Source organism: Bufo gargarizans, chromosome 5, assembly GCF_014858855.1.
Source record: "Bufo gargarizans isolate SCDJY-AF-19 chromosome 5, ASM1485885v1, whole genome shotgun sequence".
Taxonomy (NCBI): Eukaryota; Metazoa; Chordata; class Amphibia; order Anura; family Bufonidae; genus Bufo; species Bufo gargarizans.
This window is the reverse complement of record NC_058084.1, coordinates 88,684,970-88,706,658: the sequence shown is the minus strand read 5'-3', so window position 1 is coordinate 88,706,658 and position 21,689 is coordinate 88,684,970. Positions and strand designations below refer to the sequence as shown.

General features: G+C 46.8%; 1 protein-coding gene across 1 annotated transcript in view; it reads right to left on the bottom strand.

Annotated features, from left to right (window-relative positions):
• Nucleotides 1–17,628, bottom strand: part of ANKRD46 (ankyrin repeat domain 46) — a 29,017-nt gene extending 11,389 nt beyond the window's left edge. Inside the window, exons 1-3 of the mRNA XM_044292798.1 lie at nt 17,477–17,628; nt 13,736–14,063; nt 11,411–11,644 (exon numbers count right to left, since the gene is read on the bottom strand). Of these exons, the coding sequence (XP_044148733.1) occupies nt 11,411–11,644; nt 13,736–14,046 (545 nt within the window). The 5' untranslated portion in view covers nt 14,047–14,063; nt 17,477–17,628. The remainder of the gene's footprint in view (nt 1–11,410; nt 11,645–13,735; nt 14,064–17,476) is intronic.
• Nucleotides 17,629–21,689: the final 4,061 nt, after the last annotated feature.

Sequence of the window (21,689 nt, the reverse complement as noted above, 5' to 3'; positions counted from 1 at the left end):
ACAGAGTGCAAACCACTGCATAATTAATCAAAACAACAGAGTGTATGCTTGTACAGCAGCAGCAACCCCAAGGGAATTTATCCCAGGGGGCAACTGCTGCAAACAGAGGCTAAAAAATAAATGGTGCCAACGGGACAAATATTGGAAGGAACACTGTCCAACATAGCTATATGAAAATGACCAGCCAGACCTTTCTAGCCAAGAGAACTCCTCTATTCAAAGGGAGGGCTGCATAATGGCTATTCAATAAAGCAGGCAAATGAAATGTGATCATTCAAACCCTGTGGTCAGACAGTGCCCAGCCTAAATGTCCATTGGGCCTCCTTCTTGAGAACCCTCTGGTCGAGATTACCTCCTCTGGGGGATGGTCTGACCCCTTCTACCCCCTGGAGGGTGACCACACGGACATCACCTGCATGTAGTGCATTGACATGACGTGCGATTGGGGTGTCCGCCTCCTTTATAATGTCATTAAGGTGTTCCCCAATCCTGCGGCGGAATTTGCGGATAGTTTTACCCACGTATTGCAATCCGCATTTACAGGTGGCCAAATATACTAGTCCGGACGACCTACAGTTCACAAAGGATTTGATACTGTAGGACTTGTGTGTGACTGTACTGACAAACACTTTAGCTGTTTTAATGGAGTTACATGCGATACAGCCACCGCAACGGAATGTGCCTGCTATTGAGCCCTCAAACTAGCCGCCCAAGCGTGGGGTTTAAAAAATAAAATAAAAGCTATGGACAAGTTCGCCCTTCAAATTACGGCCTCTACGAATAAAGCTACCAGTGACAGGCCTCATAGCTGCTAGGGGAGATTCATGGCAGGAGTTTCCATGTCTTCCCCGTCAGTCATCAGGTCTGAGGCAGCACCAGGTGCCACAGTCAGTCTGGTATAAGAGCCCAGCCCAGACTGTCAGTCAGGGGAGAGAGAGTCTTTGTGAAACAGAATCCTGCTGTAGGCTCTGTACGAGTGGTCTCAGCCGGGCTGGCTGAGGGGCCACGGGGCTAGGTGCTAGCCGGGTTGTTGAGGGACGCTGTGACTGTATGGCTGCAGAAAGCCACATTTAAGTTCCACATGTGAACAGCGCTCGATCTAGGAGAGTCATGGCTTGTGTTTTTGTATTAGCAAGTGCCAAGACGGGCAGGTGTTCATTTTGTTTAATTTATGTTTTGTTGCTTGCCCATCTACCAACAACAAGTTGGCTTCCAACAGATGGGACCTACACTAAAAGACTTCTATTGTGCGTCCCCTATTTAGATCTTGCACTTCAACCCTTCTGCTTAGTACTTCTAATGAAAGTACCATACAGATAGATTTTACATTGCCCTAAATTTTGTAAGCCAAAAGCCCAAGAAAAGCTTTTAGTGTAGGTCCCGTCTGTTGGAAGCAACCTTGTCATTGGTAGATGGGCCCGACACAATTTTGATAAAAATGTGCGCAAGGAGATTCTAATTTTCATATGGTAGGTACAGCAGTAATGCAATCTACTTTTAAAGGTCCATTCACACGTCTGCAATTCTGTTCCGCATTTTGTGGAATGGAATTGCGGACCCATTCATTTCTATGAGGCCACACAATGTGCTGCCCGGATCCGGAGTTCCGGGTCTGCATTTCCATTCCTGAAAAAAAAACAAAAACAAAAAAAAAACGGAATATGTCCTATTCTTGTCCGTAATTGCGGACAAGATTAGGAAAATTCTATTATAGTGCCAGCGATGTGCGGTCAGCAAAATGCGAAACACACACTGCCGGTGTCCGTGTTTTGCGGATCCGGACCCTTATCCATGTTTTCAGCATCTGCATGTGTCTTTGTGTGCCTATATGTATGTATGTATGTATATATATACACACACACATACATATACATACATCCGTATGATCTGAACCGCAGGGTGGTATGAATGATGCAGCACATAATCCTAAAATAATAATCCTGAGTTATAGGATTGAGAATAGCTGTCACATGCCTTCGAACATGGTGGCCAAGGAGGGTGGATAATGCAATCAGATGCACAACAGAAGAGGATTGGTTCCATAACAGGCATTCTAAAAGATGGGTTCAATTCGAGAAGCAGGCGGTGGGATTCCCATCCCAAAATCTACTTTGGATTTCTAAATCCAAGCGGCCCTCGCGACTCCCCCTATTGACCTTGGGTATCCTGAAAATCTGGGATAGGATAGCGATACCATTAGGCCTCACTCAGTTCCCCAGCCCTTTGACTCCCCTTCTCAACAACCCTGACTTTCCCTTGGGCTTAGGTTGTACGTCCTTTCTGGGGTTGGACCGCGCGGACAATCCTACGATTTCTAGGGTTTGGGAGAAGGGATCCTTGCAACCAATTTCCTCCTTCCCGGGAGGGTCATGGCTTCAGTATATCAGTCTGAGAGACTTTTTGTCCTCGCTAGGCCCCAACAACACTTTATCTAGGGACCTTTCTCCATTTGAGGCGCTGTGCACACAAACATCCCCACCCACGCATTTAGTGTCTCTGATTTACAGGCTACTCCAGGGGAGAGATGATACCATGTCTGACCTTCCCTTTGTAAGGGCTTGGGAACGGGAATTAGGGAAATCTTTTCCCCCTGACATATGGGAGAAGGCATTCGAGGTATCTTATAAATCGTCAATAAGCAGCAGTCTTCAGGAGAAGAATTTTAAGATTATGTCCAGATGGTACAGGACCCCGGTCCTGCTGCACTCTTTCTTCCCTTCTTGTCCGAACACTTGTTGGAGATGCGGCCATGAGGAGGGCAGCATGTCTCACATCTGGTGGTTCTGCAGCAAACTCACCCCTTTTTGGGAGGCTATTAATGATCTCTACGACATGGTTGGCGGTAGTTCCACCAGATGGACTCCTGAGGGCGCTTTGCTCTCCATGTTCCCCAGCTCTATATCTGTTCTGAAAAAGGGTCTTCTGAGATTCTTTGTTCAGGCAGCACGTCTGGTTATCCCTAGACTCTGGAAGTCCACGTGCGCCCCTCTCCCTAGGGACTGGCTTACCACCTTTGAAAAGATTTACAGAATGGAGGAGCTCTGGGCGGAGGACATGGGCGACTCCGCTAAGTTCTTGAAAATCTGGACTCCTTGGATCCTGTTTAAGGGATCTCCTGATTTTATCATGTGGCTGAACCGAGGGGTTGCCGGTCCCTAGGGAGACAGCATCTCCCATTTGGATTTCTACTCTTTCTGCCTTCTTGATGGATGCGCTTAAGTTAGAGTTTCTTCCGCCTGCATTTTACACGCCTTAATAGGATATATTTTACATTGTCCGTTTTATCTCTACTTGTCAGATCAGGGATTCACCCCCCCCCTTTTTTTCCTCTCCCTCCCCCCCCCCTTTTTGTGGTCCTGTCTTTGTATGTCTTAAAGTGCTATGTAATTTAAGTGAGAGCTCTAGACACCGCCTTTTCCGTAAATTGGTCTATGAGATTCCTTACTTTGTATGTGGGGACCGCATGTTATTCGTTCCATAGCCATCTATACAAAGGTTTATGATTGCATTTATTGTGACCATCTATGTGTGCGCTGATATTATGCACAGTCCCGACTTGGAATCGGGCTGTTGTTTATGTAAAATGATTACTTTGGCTCTTGCTAATAAAAGTATTTGAACAACACAACAGAAGAGGACAATGGACCTTTAAGACGACGATCTATGCTTGCATTGACACTCTATACTGTCATATGACAAGCGTGGTCATACAACGGCGTGCTTTGCCTCTATGCGCATTGTTATTCTTTCCTGTAAACCACGTCCTGACACTTCCTGCCAAGAAAGTTTTCAGTAAAGTGCAGCCAGTAATCCGAAAGTTCAAAGCAAAATTCTTTGAAGAGAACACAATGTTCCCACAGGTGGGAGGTCCTGCTGCCACGACACAAGATATGGATAGATGAGATTATATATTATATAATATATATAAATAACAAGCAGATACATCTTGTAACATATACACACATGCAGAAGCCAGACTGCCAGCAGAGGGACTACCAGAATGTCTTCCATCATATGGAAGAACAGTCCATGTCAGGCACTGCTGGTGATCCAAGGGGCTCAGACCCCCGCCAAGTCTTAAGGCTGTATTACACAGTCCGATGTGTCAGACGACTGCGTTTCCTCTCGTCAATCACCTGCTCGCTAGCGGAGGAGACCGCTGCCATTATATGCAGCGATCTCCTCCATGCCCATGCTGTATAGTGGTTTGCCGGTGGCAGATCATTATTAGACACCACGATCAGCCACCTGCAATTGATAATTTTTTACCATGTCAAAAGATTTGCATTGAGTGTTTGCTTGTTCATTGGGCAATCGGCGGCAGTATTACACTGCCAGATGATTGGCAATGAGCGTTCATGCAAATGCTTGTTAGTGATCATCTGCCGAAAAATCGGGCAGTGTAATACAGGCTTTAGAATAAAGGGGCTGTGGATCCGAGTTGCACCTCCCCCTATATAATAGTATCTATCGACAGATCTATAGGAAAATTGGATTTCAGAAGTATTTCCTCAATAATGAGAAAGCATCTAGAGAGATCAGTGAGAAGTGAAATCACCCAAAAAGGTAGAAATGGCTGAATGGCAGGGCAGCCAACCAGTATTTTCTGGACAACTTATCACAGCCAATATTTATTTTAGGGCTCTTTCACACTTGCGTTCTTTTGTTCCGGCATAGAGTTCCGTCGTCGGGGCTCTATGCCGGAAGGATCCTGATCAGGATTATCCCCATGCATTCTGAATGGAGAGAAATCCGTTCAGGATGCATCAGGATGTCTTCAGTTCCGGACCGGAGAAAATACTGCAGCATGCTGCGCTTTTTGCTCCGGCCAAAAATCCTGAAGACTTGCCGCAAGGCCGGATCCGGAATTAATGCCCATTGAAAGGCATTGATCCGGATCCGGCCTTAAGCTAAACGTCGTTTTGGTGCATTACCGGATCCGACGTTTAGCTTTTTCTGAATGGTTACCATGGCTGCCAGGACGCTAAAGTCCTGTTTGCCATGGTAAAGTGTAGTGGGGAGCGGGGCAGCCATGGTAAAGTGTAGTGGGGAGCAGGGGAGCAGCATACTTACCGTCCGTGCGGCTCCCGGGGCGCTTCAGAGTGACGTCAGGGCGCCCCAGGCGCATGGATGACGTGATCACATGGCACGTCATCCATGCGCATGGGGCGCTCTGACGTCACTCTGGAGCGCCCCGGGAGCCGCACGGACGGTAAGTATACAGCTCCCCCGCTCCCCCCTACTACTATGGCAACCAGGACTTTAATAGCGTCCTGGCTGCCATAGTAACACTGAATGCATTTTGAAGACTGATCCGTCTTCAAATGCTTTCAGTTCACTTGCGTTTTTCCGGATCCGGCGTGTAATTCCGGCAAATGGAGTACACGACGGATCCGGACAACGCAAGTGTGAAAGAGCCCTTACGGACAAATTGGAAAACCATAATGAATGATAAAGATAAGTAATTCCGGTCTATAGCTCAGTGTACTGATGGGAACTCATCACCGGCATTTATTGCGAGCTGTAAAAAGATAATAATTGCAACAAAAAAAATCCACCACCAACCTCAAAAAATCCTGAACATCTATTTTTTTTACATGGATACAGGAAAAGTTACCTATTTTCACAGCTGTCCAGAAATAGCTGGACGGTTGGCAGCCCTGCTGAACGGGGGTTTAGTAGTGCTGCGAGTGCCCTCTATAGACACTCCTGTACCCCATGCTGTAGCCATACCACAGGGTCAGAATCCATTTCTAGATTCAAAATAACATTGTAAGAGAGGCGAGAAGCCGATCTGTGGGCGTCATGCACTGGAGATGCAGATAACACCTAGCTTATTGTCCATTCTAGATAAAAAAAAAACTAAAATGTATTCACATTACATGTTCTCAAACTTGTGTCCTTCCATATTGTTAAGCTCTCCGACACTGATCATCCTTTAAGAACCTATTAGACTGTACAATCTTTGGTCCAATTATCATTAATAACCTTCAGAGGAACGGGCTGTATAATCATGCAGCCGATAAATGAGCAAGTCTTCGTTCATTGGCTGATGTTCATCTTTCATCAGAATGAAGTCAATACAACTGAACGAGGGAAAAACGACTGCGGTAGTGATTGTTCCTCCCCTGTTCAGCAAACGAGCGACGATCAAAGTGTTTATCACCCATCGCTGCTTGTCCTGTACCAATACTGGGCAGTCTGATAGGGTCCTAAGGCCATGTTCATATCTAATCTTTGGAGGTATACATCAGGAGTCCCCAAGACCACGCCAATGTAGATCACTGTATAAGCATATATTGACCACTGACCCCAAGTTTCTTGTACTGTGTCACTCTGTATAGAGGAGTGCAGAAGACCACGGTTCCCCTAAACTGTATTCCAACATATATCGGCCTAGTGTAAAAGGACGCTCTACAGCAGGGATCAGCAACCTTCGGCACTCCAGCTGCTGTGAAACGACAACCCCCAGCATGCAAACATGCTCGGCTGTTCTTCTAACTACCACAGAAGTGAACAAAGCATTCTGGGAGTTGTAGTTTCTGAACAGCCGGAGGTTGCTGATCCCGCTCTACAGCATGGGGGTCCACGGACCTGCTTGGCTTAGGCGAACAGAAACATACAAGATAGACACCAGCAAAAGACCACCGGGTCCACCTAGACGGCCATTATAGGTGTATCCCAGGCCAGTTCCAACCACCTCTGCTGGTAGTTAGTAGAAGGAGTTATACATCCACTACTCTTTCGTTAATATAATATTTTCTGAAATCTCTTCTGATCTTCCCACAGCTCATTTCAGAGGCACCGTGCGTGGAACATAAGCCAAGTGTGAACAGACCCCAAATGATCCGGTAAAAGGGAGAGGTTCGGAGGGTGCAGCACACACCGATATGCCGATCTGGGTCAGGAAAAAGTGGGATGACAACCCCTTAGGCGATTATGACTGGTAGTGGTTGTCACCCAACAGTTCTTACCCATGTAAGATAACCAGTGGTTTCGGTGAGGTTACAGAAGGTATGCAATATGATTGAAGATAGATATATGTGCAGAATATCGTGTCACATAATCTTGCGTTCATGAAGAGGTTAAGAGAGAGCGAGTCTTCAGTGACAACATGTCAGAACTTACAGCACTCCCTGGCGGAGAACTATGAGCAACTAGAGCCATCTGCTGGCCACTCTGGAGAACAGCATGGCATGACACAACCCTGGATTCTCCGGAGTCAGAGCTCAGGTTCACTACTGTGTATTAAAGGGATTGCCCACTCTTTATGTGAGTTTTCCAGCACCCTTTGGAAAATAACTAAAGTGACTTACAAACATAATGTATGTAGAATATCTGTCCCCCTTTCCCTCCTTTGAAAAACAGTCACCCAATGGTTCACACAGGTCTGCATCCCTGGCTGCTAATTGTTGGTCATGTGAACTGATCCATCACTGGTCTGCACATCCAGCCAGCAAACAGTACATTAGTAAGGGGCTAGTATTACCTTTCTCTACATAATAAATGCTATTTGCTTAAAGGGGTTGTCCCACAAAAAAAAACTATCATACAGTTTTAAAACCAGCACCCGGATCTGAATACTTTTGTAACTGCATGTAATTAAGAACTTAGCATAGCCCTGTGCAATATTCATGCTGTCTAATCAGCACCTTGACATGCCACACCTGTGAGGTGGGATGGATTATCTCGGCAAAGGAGAAGTGCTCACTAACACAGATTTAGACAGATTTGTGAACAATATTTGAGAGTATTGGGTCTTGTGCATGTAGAAAATGTTTCAGATCTTTCAGTTCAGCTCATGCAAAATGGGAGCAAAACCGAAAGTGTTGCGTTTATATTTTTGTTCAGTGTATTAACAGAACCCAGTTTTTTTTTTTTTACCAGAAGTCCAAATACAAAGTGAGATAAAGTTACCCACTAAGTCCTCATGCACACGACCGTATCCGTTTTGTGGTCTGCATATCACAGATCTGCAAAATATGGATGCGGTCTGTGTGCTGTCTGCTATTTGACTTTAATAGGTCCATGGTCCACGTTTGGCAGACATATGGATGCAGAAAGCTCACGGACGATTTGTGTGCCTTCTGTAACTGTATGTCCATTCTGCAAAAAGATAGAACATGTCCTATACGTGCCCGCAAAATGCAGAACACTTACCCAGTGAAGTCAATGGGTCCGTAAAAAAATGCAGATGCAGAACAGACGTTATCTGTATTTTGCAAATACATAATCATGTGCATGAGGCCTTACAGCACTGACTACATTCACATCATTTCAAAGAGGTCTGCCGGAGGTATACATAGAGAGTATTTCAGGATGTATACCTCCGGCAGAAGGCTATGGCTTAGTCATACAGCACTATGGATGGCAATACTGCAAGGTGTGCGATTTGGAACACAGCAAAATAAAAAATAAAAATAAAAAAAATGCTCGACAGTACATGCCCCAACCAATTGGTGTCCTCCTGCAATTACAGTAGGACTGTAGTCCAAAAAAAGGACTGATGGCAAACACCCTACCTCTTGGCAGTGGATGTGCAGGGACAAAACTAGTTCAGGATCTGACAGTGGCAAAGTCACTGTACTATGTGAACATTAGGTCTCATTTATACAACCGTATTTTTGGTCCACATCCGATCTGCATTTTTTGCGGATCAGATACGGACACCTTCATTTCAATGGAGCCACAAAAAATCTGTATGTCTGTTTTGTGACCCCGCAAAAAAGATAGAACATGTCCTATTTTTGTCTGTCTATTTTGCGGACAAGAATTGGCATTGTTACAATGGGTCTGCAAAAAAAACTAAAAAAAAACTGATGACATACGGGCGTCATCTTTTTTGGGCGAATCCGCATTTTGCATACTGCAAAATACATACAGTTGTGTGAATAAACCATTATTAATAGATTTTTTAAGAGTTCTATAATTCAGAATATCTAAGAATCTAACGGCTAGTTTGAAGGAATTCGACTGTACGCACACGATTGCCCGGAATCTATACTGCATTACCGGCGGCAGAATTCCTGGCTCCACCTGTCGGCCGGTTATGAATCGGAACATATATTAAAACAGGAAGTAAACCAGAACCTGAATTGCATCAGATGGGCACGTACGAGCTAATGTGTAACCGCAGTTATACCACAAGCAAAGGTCGCCTTCACTGCTGTGAATAACAAGTAAGAAGTCGTCTCACGTGGTTAAAGTGACCGTCCGGGTCAAGAGAAAAAAAAAAAAAAAGAAAAAAGCAGATTAACTGGGGAATGAACTGTTACTTACACGGTGCCCTCCTTTTCATTAGAAAAAGTTGCATATCCGTTAATTCTTGGGTTCCTATTCTGTCATCCAAGATGTCCGCGCCGCTTCTAACACGGTGCCTCGGTAGGCCAAGACAATTCTTACTTGTCCAGCCTTGATCACGTGAGCAGTGCTAGCCAATCCAAGGACCGCAGGAATGGTCTTGGATAGTGATGAGCGAACTTCTGTTTTAAGTTCGGCGTCTAAAGTTCGGCTTCCGGTTAGCGGAGAATCCCGATCTGGATCCGGATATGGATTCCGACTTCCGTTGTGGTCCGTGGTAGCGGAATCAATAATCGGCCATTATTGATTCCGCTACCACGGACCACAACGGAAGTCGGAATCCATATCCGGATCCAGATCGGGATTCTCCGCTAACCGGAAGCCGAACTTTAGACGCCGAACTTAAAACAGAAGTTCGCTCATCACTAGTCTTGGACTACCAAATGCACGGTAAGCATCAGACAGTCAGAGAAACGGTGTGGACATCTTGGAGGGTAGAAGAGGAGCCCAGGAACTGATAGATCTGCAGCTAGGAGGTCACCAGGTAAGTGTTCTCTCCATTCCCCAGTTAAAAAGAATGTTTTTTCTTGAACAAGAGGGTCACTTTAAAGATTTCCTGTGGTGTGGGGGAAAAGTAGATATTGCGATTTCATGAAGTATCACAGTACATGGATTGAGGACCTCTTAGAAGACAATTCTCCCTACCTCCTTCATACTCCTGGCTCTCGGTTCATGTACAGTAAACTCTGCTCCAGTTTACAAATAAAAAATATAAAAAATTGCCTCCATTCCCTCCATGAGGTTTGTTGCCGGCGTCACTTTTAGCTTGGTGCCGCTGTGTATGTAAAATTCCTGTTTCCCTGTAATTAAACGTTCTCCACTAGGAATGATGACACATTGCTGGGATCCTGGACAATAGGAAGGACTACTTATGATTCTTCATAACTGCCCCCTGCAGAGTGGCGCTCCCGTCCTCTGGGAGGGGGACGAAGCTTCATTCATTCCCGGGATCAGATGATGTCCCACTGATCATGAAGTGATGGCCTATGCCTGTGACAGGTCACCTCGTTAGGATGGGAATATCCCTTTGAGATAACTATTCTGTGTTCATAAAGTAGTAGTGAGGGCTCAAGCTTGCAACAGAAAGTGAAAAACATTCCCCAAGAGTTGATCCATAGGGGAGAGGTAAAACTGTATTCACATGTTGCTATAGACAGATATGAAGGGGGTTTTCTGGGACATCTTGATGGTCTATCCTCAGAATAGATCTTCAGTATCTGATCGGTGGAGGGTTGACTCCAAACACCCGCACTGATCAGTTGCTGGAAGGGGCTGCGGCCTCTGACGTCAATTCCATGGGGCACATGGACTTTAGGCATTCACGGGAAAGGGATTGAGCTGCAACCCCAAGCATAGCCACTATACAACATGCACCTGGTAAGCTATGAAGAGTGCTCCGGCCTCTTCAAACAGCTGATCAGCGGAGGTGTTGAGCGTTAGACCCCTGTTGATTAGATATTGAGGATAGGTCATCAATATGTAATTTGTGCAAAATCCCTTTAAAGAAGCACCCCCACCAACACATCTTATTCTCCGTTTGTTAGAAAGGTACATGATGTAAACTGAAGTGAAGGTATTCTTATTACCAGTGACTGTATTTGTTATAACCTCCCTTCTGATCCTCAGCTGCGTCATGTGACCAGCACTCTGGCTTTCCAAATAACACAGCATCTTATGTGTGGACAGGGAGTCAGTTTCTCTGTGTATTCCTATTCGAGCCTCAATGTCAGTCTCATAGGAATGAATAGAAAAAAAACTGACGTCCTGTCCTGGTCACATGACATAGCTGAGGATCAGAAGGGAGGTTATAACTCAAATACAGTCACTGGTGAGATTATTTTCACTACAGATTACATTTTGTACCTTTCTAACAGGTCAGAGAAAAGGTACAAAATGTGCTAATAGTATTAATTGAATGTTGTGCTCTTTTGATTACCACATGGTGACATCATTTCAGGCTCTTCTGATGGCACGTTAACACTGAGGAGCAAAAGTATAAGTTAGAGAGGAGACAATTATTATGAAGGAATAGAAACTGCTCCCAACATACCAATCTTCCTCAGTGGATCCTTCCGACAGAGTGCTGTGCCCCTTTTCCATCAGCAGCTCAGAGCACTGGACGTACCGTTCACTTTCGACAGTTTGCATGGTTTCCATCTTCGAGTGAGTGCCCCTGTTGAAGCCCTTCACTTCTTGTTCCTCCAAGGATTCTAACATGCGGATAACCTCTTTATTCACCCCCCTGCGCTTTGCCAGAACGAGTGGGGTAGCGCCTTGGTGATTGCTGGGAGAACATGAGAATTATAGAATGTTAAAACAAAAAAAAAAATGCAATAGGTGTTAATTAACAATTTACTACCTTTTTGTTTTTACAGCTACTATGCAGACAGGTGTCTCCATGGTAACAGACAACAAACACTCTGTAGTCAGATCCTGCAGTCACATTACCTTCAAACCGTCCTCTACTTCTGGCCAACTGTGTTAGCACAGGACGTGCTAAAATGTCAGATTTTGTTGCCCTTTTGCCCCAAATGCAGTCGTTTGTTTTTTTGTTAAAAAAAGATTATATTTCCACAAATTTCAATTACATTTCTGTAACACCTAAATGTGCAAGCAGTGCAGAAACGCAGAAAAAGGTCAAGTCTCAATCCAGCTTTAGCCCGATTCAGGCTACTTTCACACTAGCGTTCTGCTGTCCGCTCGTGAGCTCCGTTTGAAGGGGCTCACGAGCGGACCCGAACGCTTCCGTCCAGCCCTGATGCAGTCTGAATAGATGCGGATCCGCTCAGACTGCATCAGTCTGGCGGCGTTCAGCCTCCGCTCGCCTCCGCACGGCCAGGCGGACAGCTGAACGCTGTTCAGCTGTCCGCCTGGCCGTGCGGATCCGTCCAGACTTACAATGTAAGTCAATGGGAACGGATCCGTTTGAAGATGACACACTATGGCTCAATCTTCAAGCGGATCCGTCCCCCATTGACTTTACATTGAAAGTCTGAACGGATCCGCTCAGGCTACTCTCGCACTTAGAAATTTTTCTAAGTTATTAATGCAGACGGATCCGTACTGAACGGAGCCTCCGTCTGCATTAATATGATCGGATCCGTTCAGAACGGATCCGATCAAGCGCAAGTGTGAAAGTAGCCTCAGATGGACTTATTTGAACGGTGTTGTTCATCCTATTAAAATGGTGTAAAATAAGTAATAATGATAATAAAAAAAAGTTACAAAAAATAAATAAAAAATGCTAAAAATAAATAAATAAAAAGCAGTAATACTTGCCTCACTGATCCCCCAATGCCTGTCTTCTAACGCCACCAGTTTCTACTTCCTGGGTCCTTTCAAAACAGGAAACAGGACCACTCATAGCCAGGAAGCAGAGACCAGCAGAGGACCCGGGAAGCATCAGAAGGAGAGCGGCAGTGAATCGGTAAAGGGAGAATTACTTATTGGATTCAATTCTGAGCCTTTTTAGAAATAATTTTAAATCATTGACTTGAATGTGGCCGAGCTGAAACCAGGTCATGTGACTGACATACGGTGATGTTACATGGCCTAGGAAGAGGCCACGGTGCTCATGGAGTGCCACGGCCTCTTCAAACAGCTGACGGTCAGGGGTCCCGGGAATCAGACCCCTACCATATGACCTTGAGGATTAGTCCTCAGTATTAAAGGGGCATTTCCATCTGAGACAATGGGGGCATATCGGTAGGATATGTCCCCATTGTCTCATAGGTGAGGGTCCCACCACTGGCACCCACACCTATCTCGAGACCCGAGCGGGGAAGGTGGTGGCTGAAGGACCCTGGATTTCCTGGCCACCAGCGAGCACTCTGCCCATAGAAGGGAATTGGAGCGCACTGCGCTTGCGTGGCCACTGCTCCCATTCATTTCTATAGGGGCCGCCGGAAATAACCGAGCCAGCATATACGCAGTGCGCCCTCCACCGCTTTCAGGGCTCTGTTCTCTGTGTAGGTGCGGGTGCATCTGTGACCCACACCTATGAGACAATGGGAGCATATCCTAGCAACCCCTTTAATGTGATCAATGAAATGTGGTCATATAATAGCTGTCAGAAACCAGTCTGTGTGCTTTAAAAAAAAATTGCATCTTGGCTATGGATGTTTTAAAATCTCCTGCAGGGAATGTGTGTGTAGGGGTAACCTATACAGTTCATAACCTGCCATACAGAGGAGATCTGGGCCATGAAACCTTCAAACTGCTTGTAGGAGTGCAGCCTGCTAGTCATGAGCTGTCTCTATCCAAGCAGTAGCTCTGATCATGTATCATGTGATAGAACACGGGATCCTACATGCACGTTCTTCATTGGTAGCAGGGAAGAGATCGGAGCTCATGCCCCTGGATGCTGGCAACTCACCAAATATCAATTTTGAGGCCATTGGAGACCAGGAACTGTATGGTGTCCACATGGCCGCACAGGTGCAGCGCAGTGTTCCCCTGATAGTCAGTGGCGAGGAGATCTGCCCCAAATTTGTGCAGTAGTTGGCAGATGTCTACGTTCCCTCTGGCTGCAGCCAGGTGAAGTCCCGTACGGCCCCGGCTGTCCCGGATATTGGGATCGAATCCGCTTTCTAGTAGGCGCTTGGAGTAGGTGAAGTCCCCATCAATGCAGGCCTGCAGCAGGGGAACGTTGGTCTGGGACGAATCGTTCACAAAGACGTAGGACATCTCTGTATCTTGATGTGCTGGAATTAGGAAGAGAGAAAATCTGGGGATCAATGAGGGACAAATTCAATACAAATCTGCATAATCATAGTTATACGACCGCCTCATGCACACGACCGTTGCTTGCTTCCGCGTCTGTTCCGCCGATTTTAGCGTTTCAGGAGCGGACCCATTCATTTCTATGGAGCCGTTGAAAATGCGGATAGTGCACTGTTTGACATCCGCGTCCGTGGTTCCAGTCAGTCAAAAAAATATAACCTGTTTGCGGACCCATTCAAGTCAATGGGACCGCTAAAAAACACGGAGGCACACAAGATTGTCATCCGCGTCCGATCATTTGCATGGCAAACTTTTTTTTACCTTCCTTTATGTCTGGTGGTCCTCCAAAAATAAAGGAAGACACACGGAAACGGATCATGGAACAACGGAAGCCCATTTTGCGGAATGGAACGCATGAAGCCTAATCATCAGGGAAACAGACACATCAATCACAGGTGCTTTATGGGTTCTGCAGTCCTGACCATCTCCAGGGACCACCTCAAATGTCTAGTAAGGTCGCACATTGTAGAGTCAGCATGTGAACCCTGCCCTAAAGACTAGGCTGGTTTGGTTTGCTGCCCTTAGTAGACAGCAGGCAGGTAACGAACTCCAGATCTGCACCCCAGCTGCTCCCCAAACACTACTTCTGCCAAGGCATTACAAAGCACAATACAAATTTCACATGAAATACATAATAGAGAATTAAAGGGGCCGGCTAATTGTGCCTAAATTTCTGTAATGATTCACAGCCTTAGGCCTCATTCACACAACCGTATTTTCGATATGCATCCGATCAGCATTTTCTGTTTATCGCACATAGACCCATTCATTTCTATGGCACCACTAAAAAAACGTGGACAGCACCCAGACTTCATCTGTGCGCGCTCTGCACCCGTGCCGTCACGCTGTGGATTTTAGAACATGCCTCATTCCTGTCCGTTTTGTCTGTGAAAGTGCTGGACGCACACGGCCGGTATCTGCATTAGGCAGAATGCAAAACGGACGTGGCCGTGTGAATGCAGTCTTATGAAAATAATAAAAACAAAAAAACTTGAGTTTATTGGAATTGAAATAAAAACTGACAGAAATCCAGTATTAAAATGTAAAGCCATAAACCCCAAATAGCAAGGGTGCAGAGGTGGGGTAAGGTGTAGGGATGAGCGAACTTCTGTTTTAGACGTTCACGTTCGGGTTCCGGTTACCGCAGAATTGCGTTATGGATAACGCTAAGGATCCCTAACGCAATTCTGCAGAAACCGGAACGCGAACTTCTAAAACAGAAGTGCGCTCATCCCCAGTAAGGTGTAGAACAGGGATCAGTGACCTCCGGCACTCCAGCTGTTCTGAAACTACAACTCCCAGAATGCTCCATTCACTTCTAGGGGAGTTGCAAGAATAGTTGAGTAAGTGTGCATGCTGGGAGTTGTAGTTTCACAGCAACTGGAGTGCTGAAGGTGGCTGCTCTCCGGTGTAGAATACCTGGCACAGGTGCTAGCGCCTATAGACTTGGCTGAACGCGCACACGGACATGACACCATCCCCGCTGCCTCAGACACCAGTATTTACCGGGGCTAAAGCACATGTTGCATCCTCAGTTTACACAGATGCCCTATCCTGCCTCTGGATAGGTCATCAGCTTATAATCGGTGGGGTCCGACACCCGGGACCCCCGCTGATCATCAGTTTGAGAAGGCACCAGAGCTCGCAGTAGTGCCTTGGCCAATGATCTCATGTTTATTGGTCACATGACCTAGGCGCAGCTCAGCCCCATTGAAGTGAGTGAGCCTGCCCTGCCCTCTAAAGCCTCATGCACACGTCCGCGGAACGCAGACCGCGAGATACCGGCCTGGATTCCTGAGTGCAGGAGCGCACGGCGTCAATGGTTGCTAGGACACCGTGCGCTTCGTGCCGCCGCTGCTGTACAGTAATACACTTGTACAGGTAATACAAGTGTATTACTGTACAGCAGCGGGCGCTTCTGCACTCAGCAGGAATCCAGGCGGGTATCTCGCGGTCCGTGTTCCGCGGACGTGTACATCAGGCTTAACCCTGTACCTTTATGAGTCTTCTTATCTAAGTGAAGGTAAGAGTCACATCCAACACTTCACCAGTAAACACCGGGAGGTGTGACCGGCCCAGATCCCTTTAAAGGGTTTTTCCACAAATGACATTTATATGTCCCCACCACTACAGCGGGGGTCCTGAGCCCCTTACTGCATGACTGTGGTGAGGAGGAGGTTAAACAGAGTGGTGGTCCTGCAGGCTGCCACCCAATTCAAAGTCTATGGGGCAGACGGGCATAGCCAGTCACTCAACCACCTCCTCACTGTGCTCGTGCGGTAAGGAGAAACTGGGGGGCTCAGGACCGTATTCTAGTGACTGGTGGGGGGTCCCAATAATCAGACATTAGGACATTCTATTCAAGAACCACTTCAGAGAAGCAAGCAGCAGCAGCGCCCCGATGGTGTGTATTCACTGCATGGCACCGAGATGCCTCAGTCCCTCCATGGCACCATCTTCACCTTGCTGTTTCCTTTAGCTGTGCTGCTCCATTGCATTGCATTTTCTATTCAAAAACCAGGAAGCTCTGGATGAACAGGTGCCACCAAAAAGCAACATCCGAATATTTATTGCAGGAGAAGAGAGGGATGGACATTTTTACGGACATCAGTTTCTTATCCAAATCATGTTAGCGTCTGAAAGTAATATGTAATCTATGGGAGCCGCCAATATAGAATACTGAATGGCAGCGCTATGGACCGGGTACTAGGGTGGCATCCTCCAATACTGGGTACAAGGGTGGCACAAGACCTGGCAGGCACGCCATTGTGGAGGAAAAGCTGAGGATCCAATCACCTTGGCTCCGCTCAATGATGCGGTGCCACCCCAAAAGGTCCTAATGGTGGCCACCTACTGTCACACAAAAGGCCATGTCTGCTTTCTGTGGGCGCAGACTCTGGTGTGACAGTACCCAATCCATCATCCATGATGACAACTGATGACAGGGCAGTGCCACTTGGCATCCTGACCACAGTAACTGACTGATGCCAACCTGACAGTGAAGAAAGGCATGCCAGGGCTGGAGTGGCACATCAGTGCGGCACTGATCGGGTAGACTGCACATGATGCCAGGCTGGGCACGGGGTGGACAGCCCGGGCACACAGCGTGGACAGCCCGGGCACACAGCGTGGACAGCCCGGGCACACAGCGTGGACAGCCCGGGCACACAGCGTGGACAGCCCGGGCACAGCCTCCAGGCCCAGGCCGCCCCCTCTCCAGAGCTGCTTGCCGACCCACATCCCGGCTCAGCGGAAGCAGCGCTCCAGGAAAGGCCAAGGTCGGCCTCCATGAAGCAAGTACCTCCCGGTGACACACACAGCGAGATGCACTTACCGGCCCCCTGGGGAACACACGGTCCACGGCCGCTGGTATCTATGATGTTATTGTATGCTGAGCGCTGGCGAGGAGGAGCAGCGACAAGATCCGTATGATCAAAGGAACAGCGACACCCAGCGGCCGCTACCGGGCATTACAGCTACAAGGGGCAGGGACGCAGCAGAAGGAAGGGCTTTGACAGGGAAAGCAATTTTAGCGAGATCATGTGATCAGTCACGTGTGTGGGAGGAGTTAGGCTCTAGGCCGTTTTAGGACTGTCACGTGGTTTTCTATCTATTTTCTGCTTCTTCTGTGAGCAATTCATAGAGGTGTGCGCCCCCCTGAGGCTGTAAATGGAAAATCAGGGCCGCCTGACCCACACGGCTCTGCACTGTATATTATGCACACACACACGGCTCTGCACTGTATATTATGCACACACACGGCTCTGCACTGTATATTATGCACACACACGGCTCTGCACTGTATATTATGCACACACACGGCTCTGCACTGTATATTATGCACACACACAGCTCTGCACTGTATATTGTACACACACGGCTCTGCACTGTATATTTTACACACACGGCTCTGCACTGTATATTTTACACGCACGGCTCTGCACTGTATATTTTACACGCACGGCTCTGCACTGTATATTTTACACGCACGGCTCTGCGCTGTATATTTTGCACACACGGCTCTGCGCTGTATATTTTGCAAACACGGCTCTGCACTGTATATTTTACACACACGGCTCTGCGCTGTATATTTTACACACACGGCTCTGCACTGTATATTTTACACACACGGCTCTGCACTGTATATTTTACACACACGGCTCTGCACTGTATATTTTACACACGGCTCTGCACTGTATATTTTACACACACGGATCTGCACTGTATATTTTACACACGGCTCTGCACTGTATATTTTACACACACGGATCTGCACTGTATATTTTACACACACTCTGCACTGTATATTTCACACACACACAGCTCTGCACTGTATATTTTACACACACAGCTCTGCACTGTATATTTTACACGCACGGCTCTGCACTGTATATTTTACACGCACGGCTCTGCACTGTATATTTTGCACACACAGCTCTGCGCTGTATATTTTGCAAACACGGCTCTGCACTGTATATTTTACACACACGGCTCTGCGCTGTATATTTTACACACACGGCTCTGCGCTGTATATTTTACACACACGGCTCTGCACTGTATATTTTACACACACGGATCTGCACTGTATATTTTACACACACTCTGCACTGTATATTTCACACACACACAGCTCTGCACTGTATATTTTACACACACAGCTCTGCACTGTATATTTTACACGCACGGCTCTGCACTGTATATTTTGCACACACGGCTCTGCGCTGTATATTTTGCAAACACGGCTCTGCACTGTATATTTTACACACACGGCTCTGCACTGTATATTTTACACACACGGCTCTGCACTGTATATTTTACACACACGGCTCTGCACTGTATATTTTGCACACACGGCTCTGCGCTGTATATTTTGCACACACGGCTCTGCGCTGTATATTTTGCACACACGGCTCTGCACTGTATATTTTACACACACGGCTCTGCACTGTATATTTTACACACACGGCTCTGCACTGTATATTTTACACACACGGCTCTGCACTGTATATTTTACACACACGGCTCTGCACTGTATATTTTACACACACGGCTCTGCACTGTATATTTTACACACACACACTCTGCACTGTATATTTCACACACACACGGCTCTGCATTGTATATTTTTCACATCACCAAAATAAAGCCTGTTTAGGCTAATAACCTCACTTGTCCCAGATATTAAAACTTAACTTTTACTACCATTAGTTAAAAAACGTTTCTAGTTATAAGTAGATGTGAGCAAGAAGACTGGGCTAAAAATACCTCTTGCCCTGTCAGTCGGGGGTGCGCTCCCCGTGCCTTCACATGCTTGGACTCTGCTTTAGCAAACCAGTGCAGCACCGTCCTATATAGGTTTTTATTAAGGATGATGCTATATGGCAAACAATGTTTACTCCAGGAGAACTTCCCTAATAATTTGCTGCACTCATTGCCAGAACTGACTCGGACATAAGAATCTAAAAACACTGATTACTGTCCCCCAACATGTTTCGCCAGCTAACCTGGCTTCATCAGGGGTAACGGACAGAATTGAATAAAGATGCTATCTCCACCCTAACAGCAGGCTGGAGAGCCAATAAACACATCGAGTAAGGGAGGGAGGATTATCCCCTAAATTGTCCTGCCAGAGGAGAGGCTAAAGGTCACAGTGACTCGCATCACCGTCACCTGGATGGGTATGACTTTATGACAAGGCTGCGCCTCCGATACCTGCGCAGAGACTTACCTCCTGCCAACGCTGCTGTACTTACCTGCGGCTGCGCAGGAACTTAAAGACGAACCGCTCGTCCCAGTGTGCATGCGCCAATACTTACACTCAGGGCACGCTCCTCTGCCCCAGTGCGGCTGCGCACGGACTTAGTCTTTTAGCGTGGGCTATGGGGTATATGCGCCTGCGCCAACACTCTGCTCTGGGCGCATCCCTCTACCGCAGCTGCACACAGACTTAGGGCTGTTTCACACGAGCGGATGCCGTGCGTAGCATCCGCTCCGTGAAAGAGTGCCAAGACCCGATGCGGACTGCAGAGGCACGGAGCATTATCAGTCATGTTACTGCTCCGTGCCTCTGCAGTCTGCATCGGGTCTTAGCACTCTTTCACGGAGCGGATGCTACGCACGGCATCCGCTCGTGTGAAACAGCCCTTAGTCTCCCAGCGCGCAGTACACAGGATACATGCGACCGGCGCTAAGGAGAAAGGGGCGCATGCTCTAACCGTGCCTACTAGAGGGATCACAATGCTTTCTAAGGTCATTTAGTCTAAATGCAGACTTTGTCTCGCGTGTACTGCTGCTCTAGGTCACCCATCCTCTATCCTAACTGGCAGATTTTACTTGGGGCTTCCTATCATATAATTATAAGATGTGGGGAAAACATTCCCGATAGTACCCCTATCTTCAGGGGATAGATACTATCTCTATTGTTACTATATAATACAAGGAGTCTGTGAAGGTTCTCATTTATCCAGGTCATGGTATATATCTGTAAAGAATAATTCAAGGCAACTGGACTTACTGTAGATTTCTTGAAAACGTTTCACTCGTTGAATAGAGGTGGGGGGGGTTAGACATCTATTGTCTGCCACATACAATGCTGTCTTGACACCTTTTTCTGGGAAGTCTTTATCACCTACTGACTCCAATTAGGATAATGGAATCAACACCTTTGACCCAATGCTGGGTATAATTACCAGATGTGGATTCAGTTACATATTTATTCCCAGAGAATTTTTGTACAGTCACTCAGAATTGAGAAAGCTCGTTGGAAGAATGAGTGAAACGTTTTCAAGAAATCTACAGTCCAGTTGCCTTGAATTATTCTTTACAGATATATATAATACAAGGTTCAAAGGCTGGTATATAACCAGACATGACGTCTTCAACCTAAGAAAATCATAGACAAACATTCTTCCTGTACCTAGAGTACTATAAACAGTCAGGTTGAATCAGTGGCGTAGCTAGAAATAACCGGGCCCCACAGCAAATTTTTTTGGGGGCCCTCCTCCCCCAGTAATTTTTTTCGCAACCCCTTCCTTTCATGCCGCCCTCAATCCTGTGGCTAGTGAAGATCTCTCAGACCAGGCCCGGCAGCTGTTCCATCCGTTTCCTACACTGTCTATACTGTCACTGTATATAATGTCATTGCGTAATACTGTTCAGGGGGCCCTGACAAAATCTTGTAGTCCTCCTTCGCCTGGATGGGCCCCTTCTGGGTCAGGGCCCCAAAGCAGCCGCTTCCCCTATAGTTACGCCCCTGGGTTGAATACATTTGAGCAGCGTCTCATTTTGCTACTGCTCACTTAATGTCAGAAATACTTACTGTTGGATTAGATACATTATGCAGAGAACTGTTCTAAAAAGGAGGAAAACGTAAAGCCTTCATTCAGGCCTTTAGGGCTGAGGCTGTCAAGGCGGTAAATGCACCTAGTTTCCTCTTGAAGGAGAATTCTATCCAGATCCCCCTACGTGCACCTAGTGTCCTTTTGCATAAACCCCAAAATTTTAAACAGTTGGGGTCTCCCCCATTGAGAGTTCTTACATGCCTGGAT